Here is a 15092-nt window from a genome sequence, read left to right on the forward strand (position 1 = left end):
TCATATAATAAGATATATTAAGCTATGCATACAAATAATAATTAAAAGTACCTTCATTCTGGTAACAGAATTATTTAATAATATTATTAAATTCAAATTACGATTGCTTTAATAAATTATCATCACCAATTATTAAGAGAACATGACTTTTATTTATATGAGAGAGGTCTAACTAAGACCTCATACGTCACAACTTCTTTAAGAAAGTGCATTACATAAATTAAATTTTTAATTGGGAAGGTCACCAGTTGGTGTTTACTGTTTAGTAGTGTAGTTAAACGCAGCGCGCGCGCAGGGCACACGTGTACTAGAAGTGAATCGCTTTTTCTGATTCCTATATCGAATAGAGAAACAGAAGCCTCGCTTAGTTTTACACTGTGTTAAAAGCCGCCTGGAACTGTGTTAAAATAAAATGACAGCTAAAGCATAAATATTACGATTATAATTATCCCGAAATGATGTTATTGTTAGTCATTAAAATAGAAGTGGACATGTCCTTATCAATACAGTAACATATCAGCTGTTTAAGTGAGGAAATCGTTGTTCTGTAACGAAATGAGGATCGATTGTACATGGATTATTTTTCTGGTATGAATTATCTTTATTTGATATAAAATAAAATTATTATAGATTATAACATGTAATTTGTTTATCGATATACAATATTTCAAAAGAAAATTTTTAAAGACAGCAGTAACGATTGCGTTCTATAATTAAATTAACCGCTTATTAAATTAATTCCATTGCCTTAACGTATACCCAAAGGTCTAAGGCAGTACCTCAGCTCCGCCCACATTGTTCGCAATGTAACAGCCTCATGTTAACCTTCATGTCAAACGCGTGCGGATTTTAAAAGTCCGCTAAACAATATAGTACCATTTGTGTTCTACATAAGTTACTTTAAAAATTGGCTGTCATTAAAAATATGTAATCCACCTTGAAACAAGAAATTTCGTTTCTAAAATGACTTAAACTGTAATTTAAACGTTGTGAAAAGAAAACATTTTAAATGTTAAACATTACTAAATAATATTGCTATGTATTCATAAATATAGCAAGTGAAATACCTCCGAAATTCACATATTTTTGAATTAATTAATAATAATTATATATAGTCCGAGCGTCCATTATTTTTTCTCAAAGGAATTGTGCCTTGTTCAGTTGTTACGCAGAAAATAATAATTGTTTTCGCTTAAAAATTACAATCAATGATAAAAAGAGTTAAAACAACGTCGTTACAATTTACAACGCAATTTAACTTGGACCCTGACCCTGAGCTAGCATGACGCTAAATGAAGGCGTGTAAGGAATCCAGTCTTCACGCATCGCACTTAGGCCAAGTCCCCCAGCTTTTTCACGATCACAACATTTAGAATAATTTATAGTCAGATATAAGAAAACTATGAAATTTAGCTTAAAACGATTTTGTTGAAAAAGGAAAAGGGAATGGTAGAAAGATACATAAGCATTTTATGTTTAGACAGTAATAGAGTCTTTCTAAGTAATGACTAGTTATTGGGTCTTTATTCATAAGGTCCGTAAGATAATATTGGTTTAAAAAAATGAACTCATACATTCCAGACAGTAACTGACATTCCGATTTGGTTCGTTGCGTCGTGGTATGAAGTCCTTCACCTAAAATAAACCTTTGATAATATGAAACGAATCTGAATATCAATCATATTAAATTTTACAAACAGAAAATGATCTTTAAAATGTGTATTATATGTTTACAAAGTATTTCAATAAACTAATTTACACATATTACGCTATATTAATAATCTTACTTAATAGAATACAAAATCAATCACTTAAATTAAAAATCACTGTAATACAGATCCTAAATCAAAATTAGTACTTTTGAAGCTGTAGTAAGCATTTACGTTGATTATATAAAACTACATATTAGTTAAAAAAAAATTACGAGATTCAGACATTATTATTTGCATTTTTGGCGGATAATATACTCTGATAGATAAAATGTAATACTGAGTAGGTTTTTTTTTTGAAAAATGAGTTTTATGGCAAATAAATTTCAATATAAGTCCTTGGTAGTCTTAGTAAATGACTATGAATATAAAAATACAAATTACAACTACGGAAACAATATCAAATTACTTTTTTATTTCATTAGGAAACCAACGGTACATAATGAACATATTTTTTGATAAAATTAAAAGCATGTGATTAACACCACACTTTGAGACTAACTCTACGTTGCTCTAAATCTATAATAATATGAAATAGCTTGGCTTTTTATTTAAAAATGACAGATTATTAGATACACAATTTTTTCAAACATTAAAACTGCTTATATATATGTAACAGATAAATTTTCTTTGGAAGATAGTAATGCAACATATTATACATGTTTTTTTTATATTAAACACTTATTGTAACTTTACGAATACTAGCCGAACCTGCCTATGGTTTTCCCCGGGATTCAATCTTTTACAAACCAAATCTCATTTAAATTAGTTCAGCGGTTTAAGAGTGAAGAGGTGTCACAGAGTTACTTTTGTATTTATAATATTTTTGTATAGATTTACTTTTGGATAGATAATAATTTGAATAAACATATAATAATATTACAATCCTTTAATAAATTATGTATGGCGCTTAAAATATGTTTGCATACACACTTATAGTTAAACAAACAAACATTTTTGTTCATATAATGAGCTATTATGATGAATCGTGATGCATATAAACTCAATTCATGAATCATCTAGTTTCCTTCGATTCATTAAAAAGGAATCAGAAAAACATTTCACAATTGTCGAAGATAAAATAGAATTGTGTTAGAAAATATAATTAAAAAAAAAAAAAAGTAATAATACATCTTACATGCCATGGTTGGAAGAGCATCAACGGTGGAGAAAGTGGTTCATATTTTAGTGCCTGTAGTTACACTGGCTCCCTCACTCTACAAATGGGAACACAACTATACTGAATACTACTAGGAATATATGATAAGTGGGTGATACCTACCCAGATAGGCTTGTACAAAGCACTACCAATGAATATAATAATACAAGTATTACAAAATTAAGTAACTGACTAAGTATAAAAATAATACTTATCCATTGAAGACATTTTCAGCATACTTGACCATAAATAAATACATCAACGGAGAAATAATAACAGCGTACAAGTTTAAAGCTATAAAAAGTATTAGAAAAAGAAATTGTTTATGCTACGATATAATCTATGTGTATAATGAAACATTTTCTCGTGAAACGTGAAAACTACCGAACGTATCGGTAAAAGACTAGGACCAATGGACGCGAAATCGTCCTTCCCCTTTTATTTTAATACTGAAGCGAAGCGGATTGGTAACAGCTAGTAACTATACATATAGGATAATACATATGTACATACATTAGTATTAATATACTAATATTATAAATGCGAAAGTAACTCTGTCTATCTGTCTGTTCTACACGACCAAATCACTGAAGAGAATTTGATGAAATTCGGTATGTACTGAACTTGAACTCCAAGGAAGGACTCCTTTTATACCTGACACGTGACGTACCCTTAAAACTCGAGCGAAGCAGCGAGCGACAACTATCCATATTTTCTACATCCTAAATTAGGGTAGTTATTGAAAATGCTACACTGTGAGGTGCTTTGATCTTTGAGCTGCATATAATCAAAAATAACATATTTGTTTGATGTGTAATTAAATAACTTAATATAATCATTTGTAATATAAATATATTCGTAATTAAAATAACATACTTACCTTTAAATGTGAGGTAATGAATGTCACCGTGATATTTAGAACGAACATGATAGTAGGTATTGACGAATTTTAATCCAGTTGAGGGCGATACAGGTCTAGGTATTACTTCCTTGTGTTTTTGTGTAATGACCTCAATTAAGTATGTGCAATTATTTTTTTATTACTGCTAATAATTATAAAAGTATCTCTGATGGGTCTCTTTTTATCAATAATAATTTATTGATAAAAAATAAGAACGTGTTTCATACTAAGTAAACCTTCTTTATGAAAAATGAACAAGCGATTGCGTCAGATTTTTAATTTTTCATTGATTAAAGTAAAAGTTTTTTTTTTTTATTATTACTATCTCTAACAACATTTGTAGTTCATATAAAGAATCAATTATTAAAAATTGTAAATACTTATGAATATGTAAAAGCACTAAAATATGCCTAAATAAATGAGCAGACTTAACGAAAGTTTTTACCGAACGAGTTATAATATGTTAGTCTGGTGAATACTAAAATACTTACATGTTTGCAAAACAGCAGACTATAAGTACATTATTTAAAAAAAGATTTCCTTTGTGGTTTCAAGTTCGCTATCATCTCGCAATTTATTTGCATTCGAGTTTAAAATACCTCACGATCTGGTAAATCAGAACAGGTTTCTTCGCCTCACCCTGCACGCTCGCAGCGAACCATATAAAGTTAATAGAGACAATGAATAACTATATTAATCATAATACCGTGGTCTGATTTATAATTTTATTTCACATTAAGATGCATGTTTGCTTTTATATGTATTATTTATTTGAAACTAAATAAAGTGAAACAAAGTTTAACGCGACCTTTGAGATTATATCGCAGTTTCACGAGTAATGTGACAAAATTGTAAGGGTGTCCAAGGACAGTTGTGGTTTTTTAATTTTAGCTCATAATGTAAAGTTTCTTTTAAATAATATATACATGGTTTAAATTTCGCTTATTGTGAAGGTTTTATTATTAAATAATGTATAAAATAACTTTGATTATTCGTAACACTACTCATCGTTTATGTTCTGTACTTACAATGCACCAAAATTATAGTTTTAGTTCATATAATTCAAGTTGCTCAAACAACGTGATCTAGCTCAGGTATAAGGTTGCGCTTGCTCAACTCTGCCTTACTCTATGACGTATTTAATAGCTAGTCATGCCTTGCCAGTCCATTAGTACTATTCTTTTTTTGAAATAAGTAATTAAAGATCTCTTAATTTTAAAATAACTACAATTTAAATATCTAGGTACTGTTTATGCGGATGTAATATTTACTTATTGGTAGTCAAAATAAAAACTACCATCGGTTCGTAAAATTAAAGAAATACTTTTATCTGGCAAACAAACGGCGAAAGAAACCCCGATAGTTTTTATTGCCCAATTTTTAAATTCATATTTACAACTTTTAATAAAACTACGACATACTAGGAGACGATCGTTTGATTCCCGAGGTGTGCTTTCAATCATGAACTCAGTAATTGTATTAATTTGTAAAAATTATTGCACACAAGCCTTTCGTTTTTTTTATTTTTTATTTAACATTTAAGGCAGTTTTAATGCTTTCTGGAATATTGTTTTAAATGGTTCATTGGCCCGCTAAAGTTTGTGGTTCTTTTATACGAATGAATGTATTATACCATTACTATAAATACTAATTACCAACGCTATGAGTACCACCAGTGTTGAAAATTTTGGTGAGTTGTTTCGCCAACACCAGAGCAGACTCCTTCAATATAAACGTATTATGTAATCATTATTACGCGCGAATCCAGTTCAACATAAAAAGTGCTTAAAATATTCAAATGCATCCAAGTTTTCTATTAAGGGTTTTGTGTTACATAAAAGGCGCGCGAAGGCCATCGAGTGCGTGTGCTAACAATACTGACAAACTAATTAAACAATTGCCTTCGACCTATCACACCTGTGGTTGACAATTATATCTAGTTACTTACGATTATTTTTCTTAGAATTTATCTAATAATAGATGGCAACAATTAATAACTAAACTATAAATAAAATCTTAGTAGAAAATTAAGTTGGTACTGTAAGGATACGATAGGAGGAGACAGAAATATTTTCTGACTAATATAATATAGTTCAAACATTTGTGTTTCTAACACTATTTATATTTCTATTGGCAGGCAATGTTGCTGATTATTATAAATTCGAAGAATTTGTTTGTTTGAAAGAGCTAATCTCAGCTAGGTTATTTATTGAAACCGCTAAAAGCAGCTAGTATATAATTATAAAATAACGGGTGCATAAGAGTCGTTTCTAAAATATCAACTACTAGATTGGATAAGTTTTAAAGCGTCACAACACAAATTTAATTTAATTAAAATTTGAAACAAGAAAAATCGAACCTTTTCAACCTTTATGGTCCCAAATCAAATTGCGCTAGCGAACAGGTATCTGATGGATGTGTCTTAGTTACGATGCGATTACAAAATGTCAGTGAATAAATAATTACAGCGGACTAACAAAATAACGAATAGTTTACATTCCGACATCTTGGATACCAAAGTTTCATCAAATTTACTTATACCATCAGAGCTTCTGAAACATAAACATAGAACATTGAATATCAAATCTTGGTTAACTAAAACCAAACCATGAAAACCTGCTATTTTATCCCTACTAACATCCACTGAAATTGGTTTTTAAATGTTTATTTTAATTTTAAATATTAGAAAAACATAAAACGGATCGCCTACTTGCAGCGCGATACTGACAGCATCGTGATTATTTAACTCCCCGCTTATTATTTATTACTAAATTGCACATAACTAATTAAACGAGCAATTACATCTATTATGAATCAAAACGTTTTAATCTAATTGAGTATGTTTCTCTTCCTTCGATCACAATAAATGAGCCGTTTTAAATAATATTTTTAAAAATCTTTTGATGATTTGATTTTATTTAATATTTTAAGACCTTTCCACGGGACTGTATGTTTTAAAATATAAATAATATACAATTAGTTGCTTCACTTAGAAATAATTAGCACTTGGTTCGATTATATTGTTGTGCAAAAAATATATTTTATACTTGATTACCATCCGCTTCAACTGTCAAAATTAATTTTGATTGCTTGATTTAAAAAAGGTCGTTAAACAACTTTCTGCAGTGCAACACTACATACGAGTAATTGTAGAATATAAATGTCGTAAAAGCACTTTTCTATGGCAATCCCGCGCGGTTCTTTCATCCATTTTAATTTAGTTATGATTCTCTGAATACAATAAAAAGCGGCAAACATTGATGAATTTTATTCGTTATGTTAGTATTGAATCATGTGCCGAGGTGGCCTAGTGGTTAGAACGCATGCATCTTAACCTATGATTTCGGGTTCAAACCCAGGCAGGCACTATTGAATCTCGTGCTCGGCGGCCAAGGGAAAAATCGTGAGGAAACCTGCATGTATCTAATTTCAACGAAATGCTGCCACATGTGTAATCGACCAACCTGCATTAGAGCAGCGTGTTGGAATATGCTCCAAACCTTCTCTTTATAGGGAAAGGAGGCCTTAACACAGCAGAGGGAAATTTACAGGCTGCTAATGTGTGTATGTAATGTACATTAAATTTAATGGGAAATAATTAATATCAATAACACAGGAGACTAACATTTTCAGTTTCATTCGAAAAGAACACGGAATCCGAACTCTTTCCGAATTCTCGCTTTACCTTTAATCTTAAACTATTCGAAAGTACTTCCTCGTTTTACCCTATTTTGAATAAAGGATATTTGCTAAATGAACGTAAAATATGAAAATAAAAAAATAAATCATACAAAAATGTACTCAAAGTTTATCGAGTTGTTTATTTTAGAGCTATTTTTAAATTAAATGTCAATTCAAGTAACCGTACGCAGTTTACACTACGTATATTATATTGCGCGAATAACTATTTTCTTATATATATATTTTATATAATAGGTTTTCTTTCTAATTAATTATGTGCCACTATTAAGTTGAAGGTCGGTCGCGTGAACTATATTTCGCCCAAGAACAAAAAACGGAAATCCAATTTTTTTTTTTTATTTTCACAAAATACGACAATTACTTCTTCTATAAAGTAATATAGTTAATAGAACATATAATATGTAAATAAATAGAAATAATAGCAAATCTATTTAATCTATGTAAGTAATTTTCTTCTTTTTTTGTTCTTTCCTAATCTATAGAAGTTCTTGACTCCTGACGTGTCGTAAGTACCTACCTACGACACTGATAACTGACGCTTTTATCATATATGGTATATGACAGTCTTGGCACGGTCTCAATAAAATTATCTGCTACTCGTTTTTCAAGACAAGAATACTAATACCAGATCTTATTTATTTTTACGAAAACAATATATGAAAACGCCTTAACTTAAGATTAGAAAGAATAGAGGCTTACGTTAAGACCTAGAATTATTATAAGGGCCAATGAATTTTATGAGGCTTACAGAAATTAAATTTTTTTAACTTAAAAATATGTAGTCTATAAAATATTCTAATAGTATTTGTTAATTTTAAAAAACCCTGTAACTTAAAATTCACCTTTAATTACGAAAATTCATTTATGAACCAAGGAAACTGCAAGTTCTATAAAGAACACTTCGGAACAGGCACATACAAGGATACTTACGTGAGCACTCCGGGCGTGCATATTAACGGGGCCAGTTGGGTCATTGATGATACCAAAGTATATTATAATCAGGTTTGGAGAAATTTCACCCTATATTCTTGATACAAATTTGTCATAGGCCCTAAGCTATATCTATGTCAAGTACCTTATATGTATTTAAATATAAAAAAACGATAATCTGTTATCGTGTATCGCCTAACTCTAACTACCCATTTTGAAATCTGCAATTGTTTACATTCGTTGCATAAAAAAAAGCCCTTCTGATTGTAGAATCAAAACAAATACATAAACTAAAATATCATAAGCGGTAAATGTACATAAATGTATATGTAAATTTAAAGTCCAATGATTGTTTTACATTTGATTTATAGGTTATTTAAGAATCAAAACATTGTAACTTCAATTAATATTAAATTTATTTCAAGTTTAAATACAAATTCATGTTAATTAGCTAAATTCAAATCTTGCACGCTAGTTTTTTACAATTACATCACCAACATTCCATATTGCACAGAACCACTTCAAAGGCCTGTGGAATAACTCTAGCGGAACCGCAAGTTCGGATAAGCAGTAGTTATCAGTAATTATCTACTTAAATATTTTTTTATCAAGGATATCTGACTCCACTTACTATCATAATAATTTACTAGTTAGATACTTCAAATTTAGGGTTAAACGGTAAAACTTTCATGAAATAAAAGAACAAGGATTATTTTATTGTGCATATATCTCTCAGACCTTGGTCTGGCGTATAACTATATTCCTAGGCTAGAATGTTTGAGCGCGCTAACCTCAGGAACTATGGAATGATCTGATATAAAAAAATTGTTTAGATTTCGATAGCCCATTTGTTGAGAAAAATTAATAATAATTTATACCACCATAATTCAACCGTAGCCAATTAGTTACTTATCACGTAAGAGAACCGGGCATACAGCAAATATTTTTAAGAAATTGAAAAAGCACCCAAATTAGTAGGTGCCGTTTCTATTATTATTATATTTTTATTAAATAATATTTTTTCCTTTATTCGAAATATAGACTAAGTAGTCTATGGATAGAATTATATAACTAAAATGATATAACTATTCGTTATTCAAATTTTTTTTAACTAAGCGTTACAAGCGTTATTTGGCAAGACCATTTGTAATTGTAACTGTTGAGCTACAAATGGTCTTGACATATTGGATGTCAGAATTGAATAATTGAACAGAAGACTTTTACATCACTATTGAGTTCATAAGTCGTTAGCTATCGAAGCTCTTAATATATTCATCTCTATCTTTATAAAAAAGTTCTCATTATACTTACAATATTAAAAAAACGTTTGAGTTATGTTTTATTGGATCATATTAACGAAATGACAATAAAATATGTCACGCTGCGTGCTTGTTAGCATGGATTTAAGCCCGTAACCTTGCCTTTTTCCGTTAGAGGTAGACGCCAAAGTTAATTCATCAAGTGCCATAATAACGACGATTATGAGATATTTATAATAAGAGTATAAATTCCTTTGTGTTAAAGGACCTTTCGATATATAGATCAGATCACACATCGATACACAGATCATTGTCAAGATAACTATACCTATTAGCTGTTTAGTTTAAAAATATATACATATATATAATATAGTTTCACTTTGACACTTGTGCTCAAATCGCACACGTACTTTAAAGATCTTTAGGCATAGATACATAGGCATAGATAGCGCAGATTATTATTAAAAATATTACGCATGCTCTTAAAAAGATTACCTAATGTATAAATATATTCAGTAGAGATCGGTGTATATCTCCTTCTGGGTGGATAACACACACTTACCACTTATTATTTGTTAGGGTAAATGAAGAGTTACAGACACGAAACCGTAACATCTAAATATAATAATAAATAAATGTCGTACTTGTACCACCATACCATTGACGTATTAATAAGGGGTGAAGTTCACGACTAACCACTAAGTTACTGTTACCATTATTAGACACCATCCACAGCAAATAAATAAAAAAGCTTGTTTTAACACATCCACGACAAATAAATTTATAACAAAACTGCCAATGTATTTTATAATACTGGCACCTGATATTGTATCTTCAACTACTACGACAAAATTACTCACATTTTGGAAATACCCAATTAAAGGTTTAAGAGAATAAAATCCAATTGTTATTATATATTTTATCTGTCGCCGAATTATTTTTATAGCTGAGTACTTATTTTTCGTCGAATGTACCTACTGTATGTGAGGCGCCCACGTTTTTGCCTCGAAATTCCATTGCAAACTTTTTGTTAGCGAATTGGCATTTAGGATAGAGTTACATACAAACATTTTTAAATACTTAATTTATGCAGTTACTGATGAGTTCCTGTGCAGATATATAGATTTTTATGAGCTTATAGATAGGAAATATTTTAAATATATTTATAATGATATTATTAAAACGTTATAATCTTTTAATATAAGCCATATTTTATTTATATTTTCCCTTAATTGATTGCTTATTCATTCTTTGAACTTTACTTAAAAGTACACTCAAGACTTAAACTTAAACATCCTGTATGAAAAATATGTAGGTGCATTCCAACTTCCAAGTAATAATGGTGGCAGGTCGGGTACCGAAGGCGGAAGTGCTTTGCATGGATTGTACTCATAATATACTTGACTCACTTATGGCTGTTGCTTCGCCGTCGTTTACTTCGGCGTCGTTTATTACCGAGTCCTAGGGCTAGATCCTATAACTGCTTTATTATATTTTTTTCTTCAATAAAATTCTTGTTTTCTTCGTTGTCAATCATTGAGATTCAATTATCGCAAAAAGGAATAACTTCATATTGAATAAATAACTTAAAAAAATATAAATACGAATATTATATTTTTAAAAGGTCACTAAAAATATGTTGTTCTATTTGTAAGATTAAATTTAATGATAGCGACTGAAAAAGAGATACAGGCCATTTTAATTTAACGACTATATAGACGAGGAAAAATCTACTCATGTTGTAACATAATACAGAAATCCCTTAAAACAATATAAATACTTACCTATATATTTTAGGTTTCAATGTAAAATATATACGACGACCGTTCAATAATTTATTTGTTTTAATTTATTATATGTTAAATATCGTATAAAATGGTTTAAATAATTCTGTAATTATGTAACAATATTAATATTAAAGATGTAAATTGAATTTAATATTATATATATATACAATATTTAATAAATTGTAGTTTAAAAACTATGTGGTTGATTGTACATTTGGTTCACGTTGCCACAAGGCCGCGTCGGTCACTGACAGCCGCCCGCCATTACTACGGCTTTCGGAGAACCATTTCCGCTCCGGTTGTTAGCGTTTCGTCAATCTACATCAATATCTCTAATTCATTAAAATTGATTCCACGAAGGTTCTTTTAATTAGTTCAAGTAATATCAGCTACATATTGTGTTTTTGCAAAAATAGATAAGTAAGTAGAAAAGTATTTCAGCTTGACTGATTCTTAGGAATCGTCGTTCAAAATAAAAGTAAAAAAGTAAAAGTAAAAAGTAAAAAAGTATGTTTTATTTAACAAATGTTATGACAATGGTTATGACAATGGTTATGACAATATATTTTTTGAAAAACTTGACTATAAAAATAATAAAAAAAATTAAAGTACAGATAAAAATAATTATAATATGTCTTGTTAGTAGAGCAACACTTTGTACAAGCCCATCGTCGTAATACCCACCCACTCAACACATACCCTAACGCCAAACAACAATACTTACTTCCGGTTCATAGGCACAAGAGACATAACATCTTAGTTCCCAAGGTTGGTTGGTTGGTGGTTGATATTAGCAATGTATAGAATGTTTAAATATAAATTATCAGTTTAGGACTTGAGGGTTTTATCGAATTAACAATTAAAATACAACTGGCAATACTGCTTAAAGCAAGACTATCAAGGTGATGAGTAACTGATGATCTGTACAACTATTTTAGAGAAAGACGCAAACTTAAATCAGATCCAAGCAATATGTTCTAGTTTGAAGGCGATGATGTTAAGTCCCTTGTACCAAGGTGTGCACTCTTAGCTCCAAAGGTTTGTGGACCTATAAAAACTTAGCACCTCTCAGATGAGATGTGGCATTGCGAAATGAAAATGACCCTAATTGATAGGTCTCCGACACGTTCGTTAAGGTCCACTTTTTTGTCTCTTATCTTTCATTAAATATTTTTTAATGTTCCATAAAAAAAATTGCAATTTAGCAGCTCATTTAATGAATTGTTAAATGATAATGGCCGTAATCGATAGGATTGTTAGGTCGAGGATCGGATATTTTTTTTAAACAAAAGGGGAGATAAAATCTTTGTAAACCAGTTAAGAGTATATTCTGAATAGCAAAATTTTAAGTTTATTATTTATACCAGAATAGAAAGTCTATTATGAACACCTGCGAAATGTCGTAGGTATAATACAGCGCCCGACTTACAGACATAATTTAATATTGATATTACACTCACATATATATGTTTTTATAAATTTTTTTAAACTTATTAAATATTTTCAAAATTTATTTTAAGCTAAGTTACCGTAAAAGAAAAATTGGTACCTTTTTTGGTAATGGTGAAATCAGTTGACAACAGAAAATGTGACCAAATGATGAATATTTAATTGCTTTGTATATAGAACCAAAGAAAATAATATAAAAAAAAGAATATTTTAAATTAGAATATAGATTACTGATTCAAATATAAGCATTTAAACAAACCTCTAAAATTGTAACCTATTTACTCATTTTTATTTATTGTGATTAATGACTAATGATATTCATTTGTTGTATTTACAGATCTTGCCATACGCATTGGTGACTTCAGGACCTGTGCGGAACCAAGAGAGTCAACATGAAAATCATGAAACAAATTTGTCAAATGTACAACAACCACTACATAATGCTCAAAATATACCAAAGTCAGGGGATACTTCCATTCAAGACGAACAAATAATATCCGTAAGAATAACGTCATCTGTCGCTGTTGGCAGAACCAAATCGAAACCAGTTTATAAAGTATCGGATAAAAATAGAGACCACGAGAGTGAATTTCATACAACTACTCCTTCAATAGATGTGTACAAAACATTCGCTTCTACAACCGTGACTGACATTTTAACATCTACTGTTCAGACGACAATTTTAGAAGACGTCGATAATATAACAGATTTACCTCCAAGTCTCGCTGGTGCTAACATAGAATTCATTAAACAACTTCAAGCTAAAAAAGAGACAAGAGGTCTTAATTATTACGAAAGATTACATCCCTTTCAGTTAGAAGATGACCAGTCTGATTCTAACCAAACTAACGATTCTATCGCCGAATCATCTGTACACTCAGTTTTAGAAAATGATGAACTTATAAATGATGTACCGTTAGCAAGGTCTGTGCCATTATCTTATTCTTCTAAAACATATATTCAAGACCCGTTACAAGGATCGCGTAGAAATTCAAGGTTGACTACTGTAAATTTTAATATAGTACATGATTCACCTAAAGTACAAAATTACAACGATGATCCAATACCAACTACATATGTTAATCCAAATCAAAATATAGAAGAACTCCAAAAGTTTTATAATCATCATTCACCTTCTAATGTTTATAGTCAACCATCGCAAATCTATAGTGAACCTGCAAAATTCTATAGTGAACCGGCTAAGATTTATAGTGAACCTGCGAAAATATATAGTGAACCGGCTAAAATATACAGTGAACCTGCTAAAATTTATAGTGAACCCGCAAAATTCTATAGTGAACCAGCGTCTTTGCATCTGTCTCCAGATATTTCTTCAGATCAAAATAGTTGGCAAAAGCAATCAGCCACATCGACCTATAGTAGCACTGCTATAAGTACAACGCCCAACTCTATGACAAACCCTCCCACAGTAAACGTACAACGAACAGTCCATGAACCAGAAAAAAATTATGAGGTAGATGAAAAGGTCAGCGTGATGACAGATGGAAGAACTCATGGTGAACAACCATCTGGATCGGAAAATTGTAAACAAGAGAATTGCAAAGTGGGTTACGTTGTAGAAGGTAGGCAGTTTAGAAAATACAGAGTCGAAGAAAGAACCTCCGACGGCTTTATCGTTGGGGAATATGGGGTAGTAAGAAATGAAGACGGTGCATTGCGAGGCGTGAGGTACACAGCAGACAGTGATGCTAGTCCACGTCTCATACATGACGCGCTTATGAAGTTCCTGCAGCTAAAATAGGTAATGATTGTCGAATAATGTCATTATTTGCCATCGAAACGTTTGCTCATTTTATTTATATAAAAATAAGATTTTATTCGCTTCTTATGCTTATTTCCTTCAACTGTATTTAGACGGAAAAGACTGAATGTCAATTTTGTATTTACGTGTATCCTGATTTATAATGCAACAATAAACTATTCCCAAGCTGATTTTCTTTTTTTTTTATTGTATGCATATAATTTTTGATTAAAAATAAATAACAAAGATATGGTTAATTTTATTAATAATTGTTTTTAATAAATATTGATTTAGGTAGGTATACAAATATAAAGATATTCATAGAGCGAGACGAATTTATTATTTAAATAATTTAATAAAAACAATAAAATTAAAATTTTATAGTTTGCATTGTAAATGTCTAATTCTTTTATGAAATTAATTAGCAGACACAC

At 30.2% G+C, this 15092-nt stretch overlaps 1 protein-coding gene across 1 annotated transcript; it reads left to right on the forward strand.

The window, feature by feature from the left end:
• Positions 1 to 110: 110 nt before the first annotated feature.
• On the forward strand, positions 111 to 14849 carry LOC125066601. The gene is made up of 2 exons (XM_047674732.1): positions 111 to 588; positions 13234 to 14849. The coding sequence occupies exons 1-2, from the start codon at positions 556 to 558 to the stop codon at positions 14656 to 14658; spliced, it is 1458 nt and encodes a 485-aa protein (XP_047530688.1). The 5' UTR covers positions 111 to 555; the 3' UTR covers positions 14659 to 14849.
• Positions 14850 to 15092: the final 243 nt, after the last annotated feature.

Source organism: Vanessa atalanta, chromosome 9, assembly GCF_905147765.1.
Source record: "Vanessa atalanta chromosome 9, ilVanAtal1.2, whole genome shotgun sequence".
NCBI lineage: Eukaryota > Metazoa > Arthropoda > Insecta > Lepidoptera > Nymphalidae > Vanessa > Vanessa atalanta.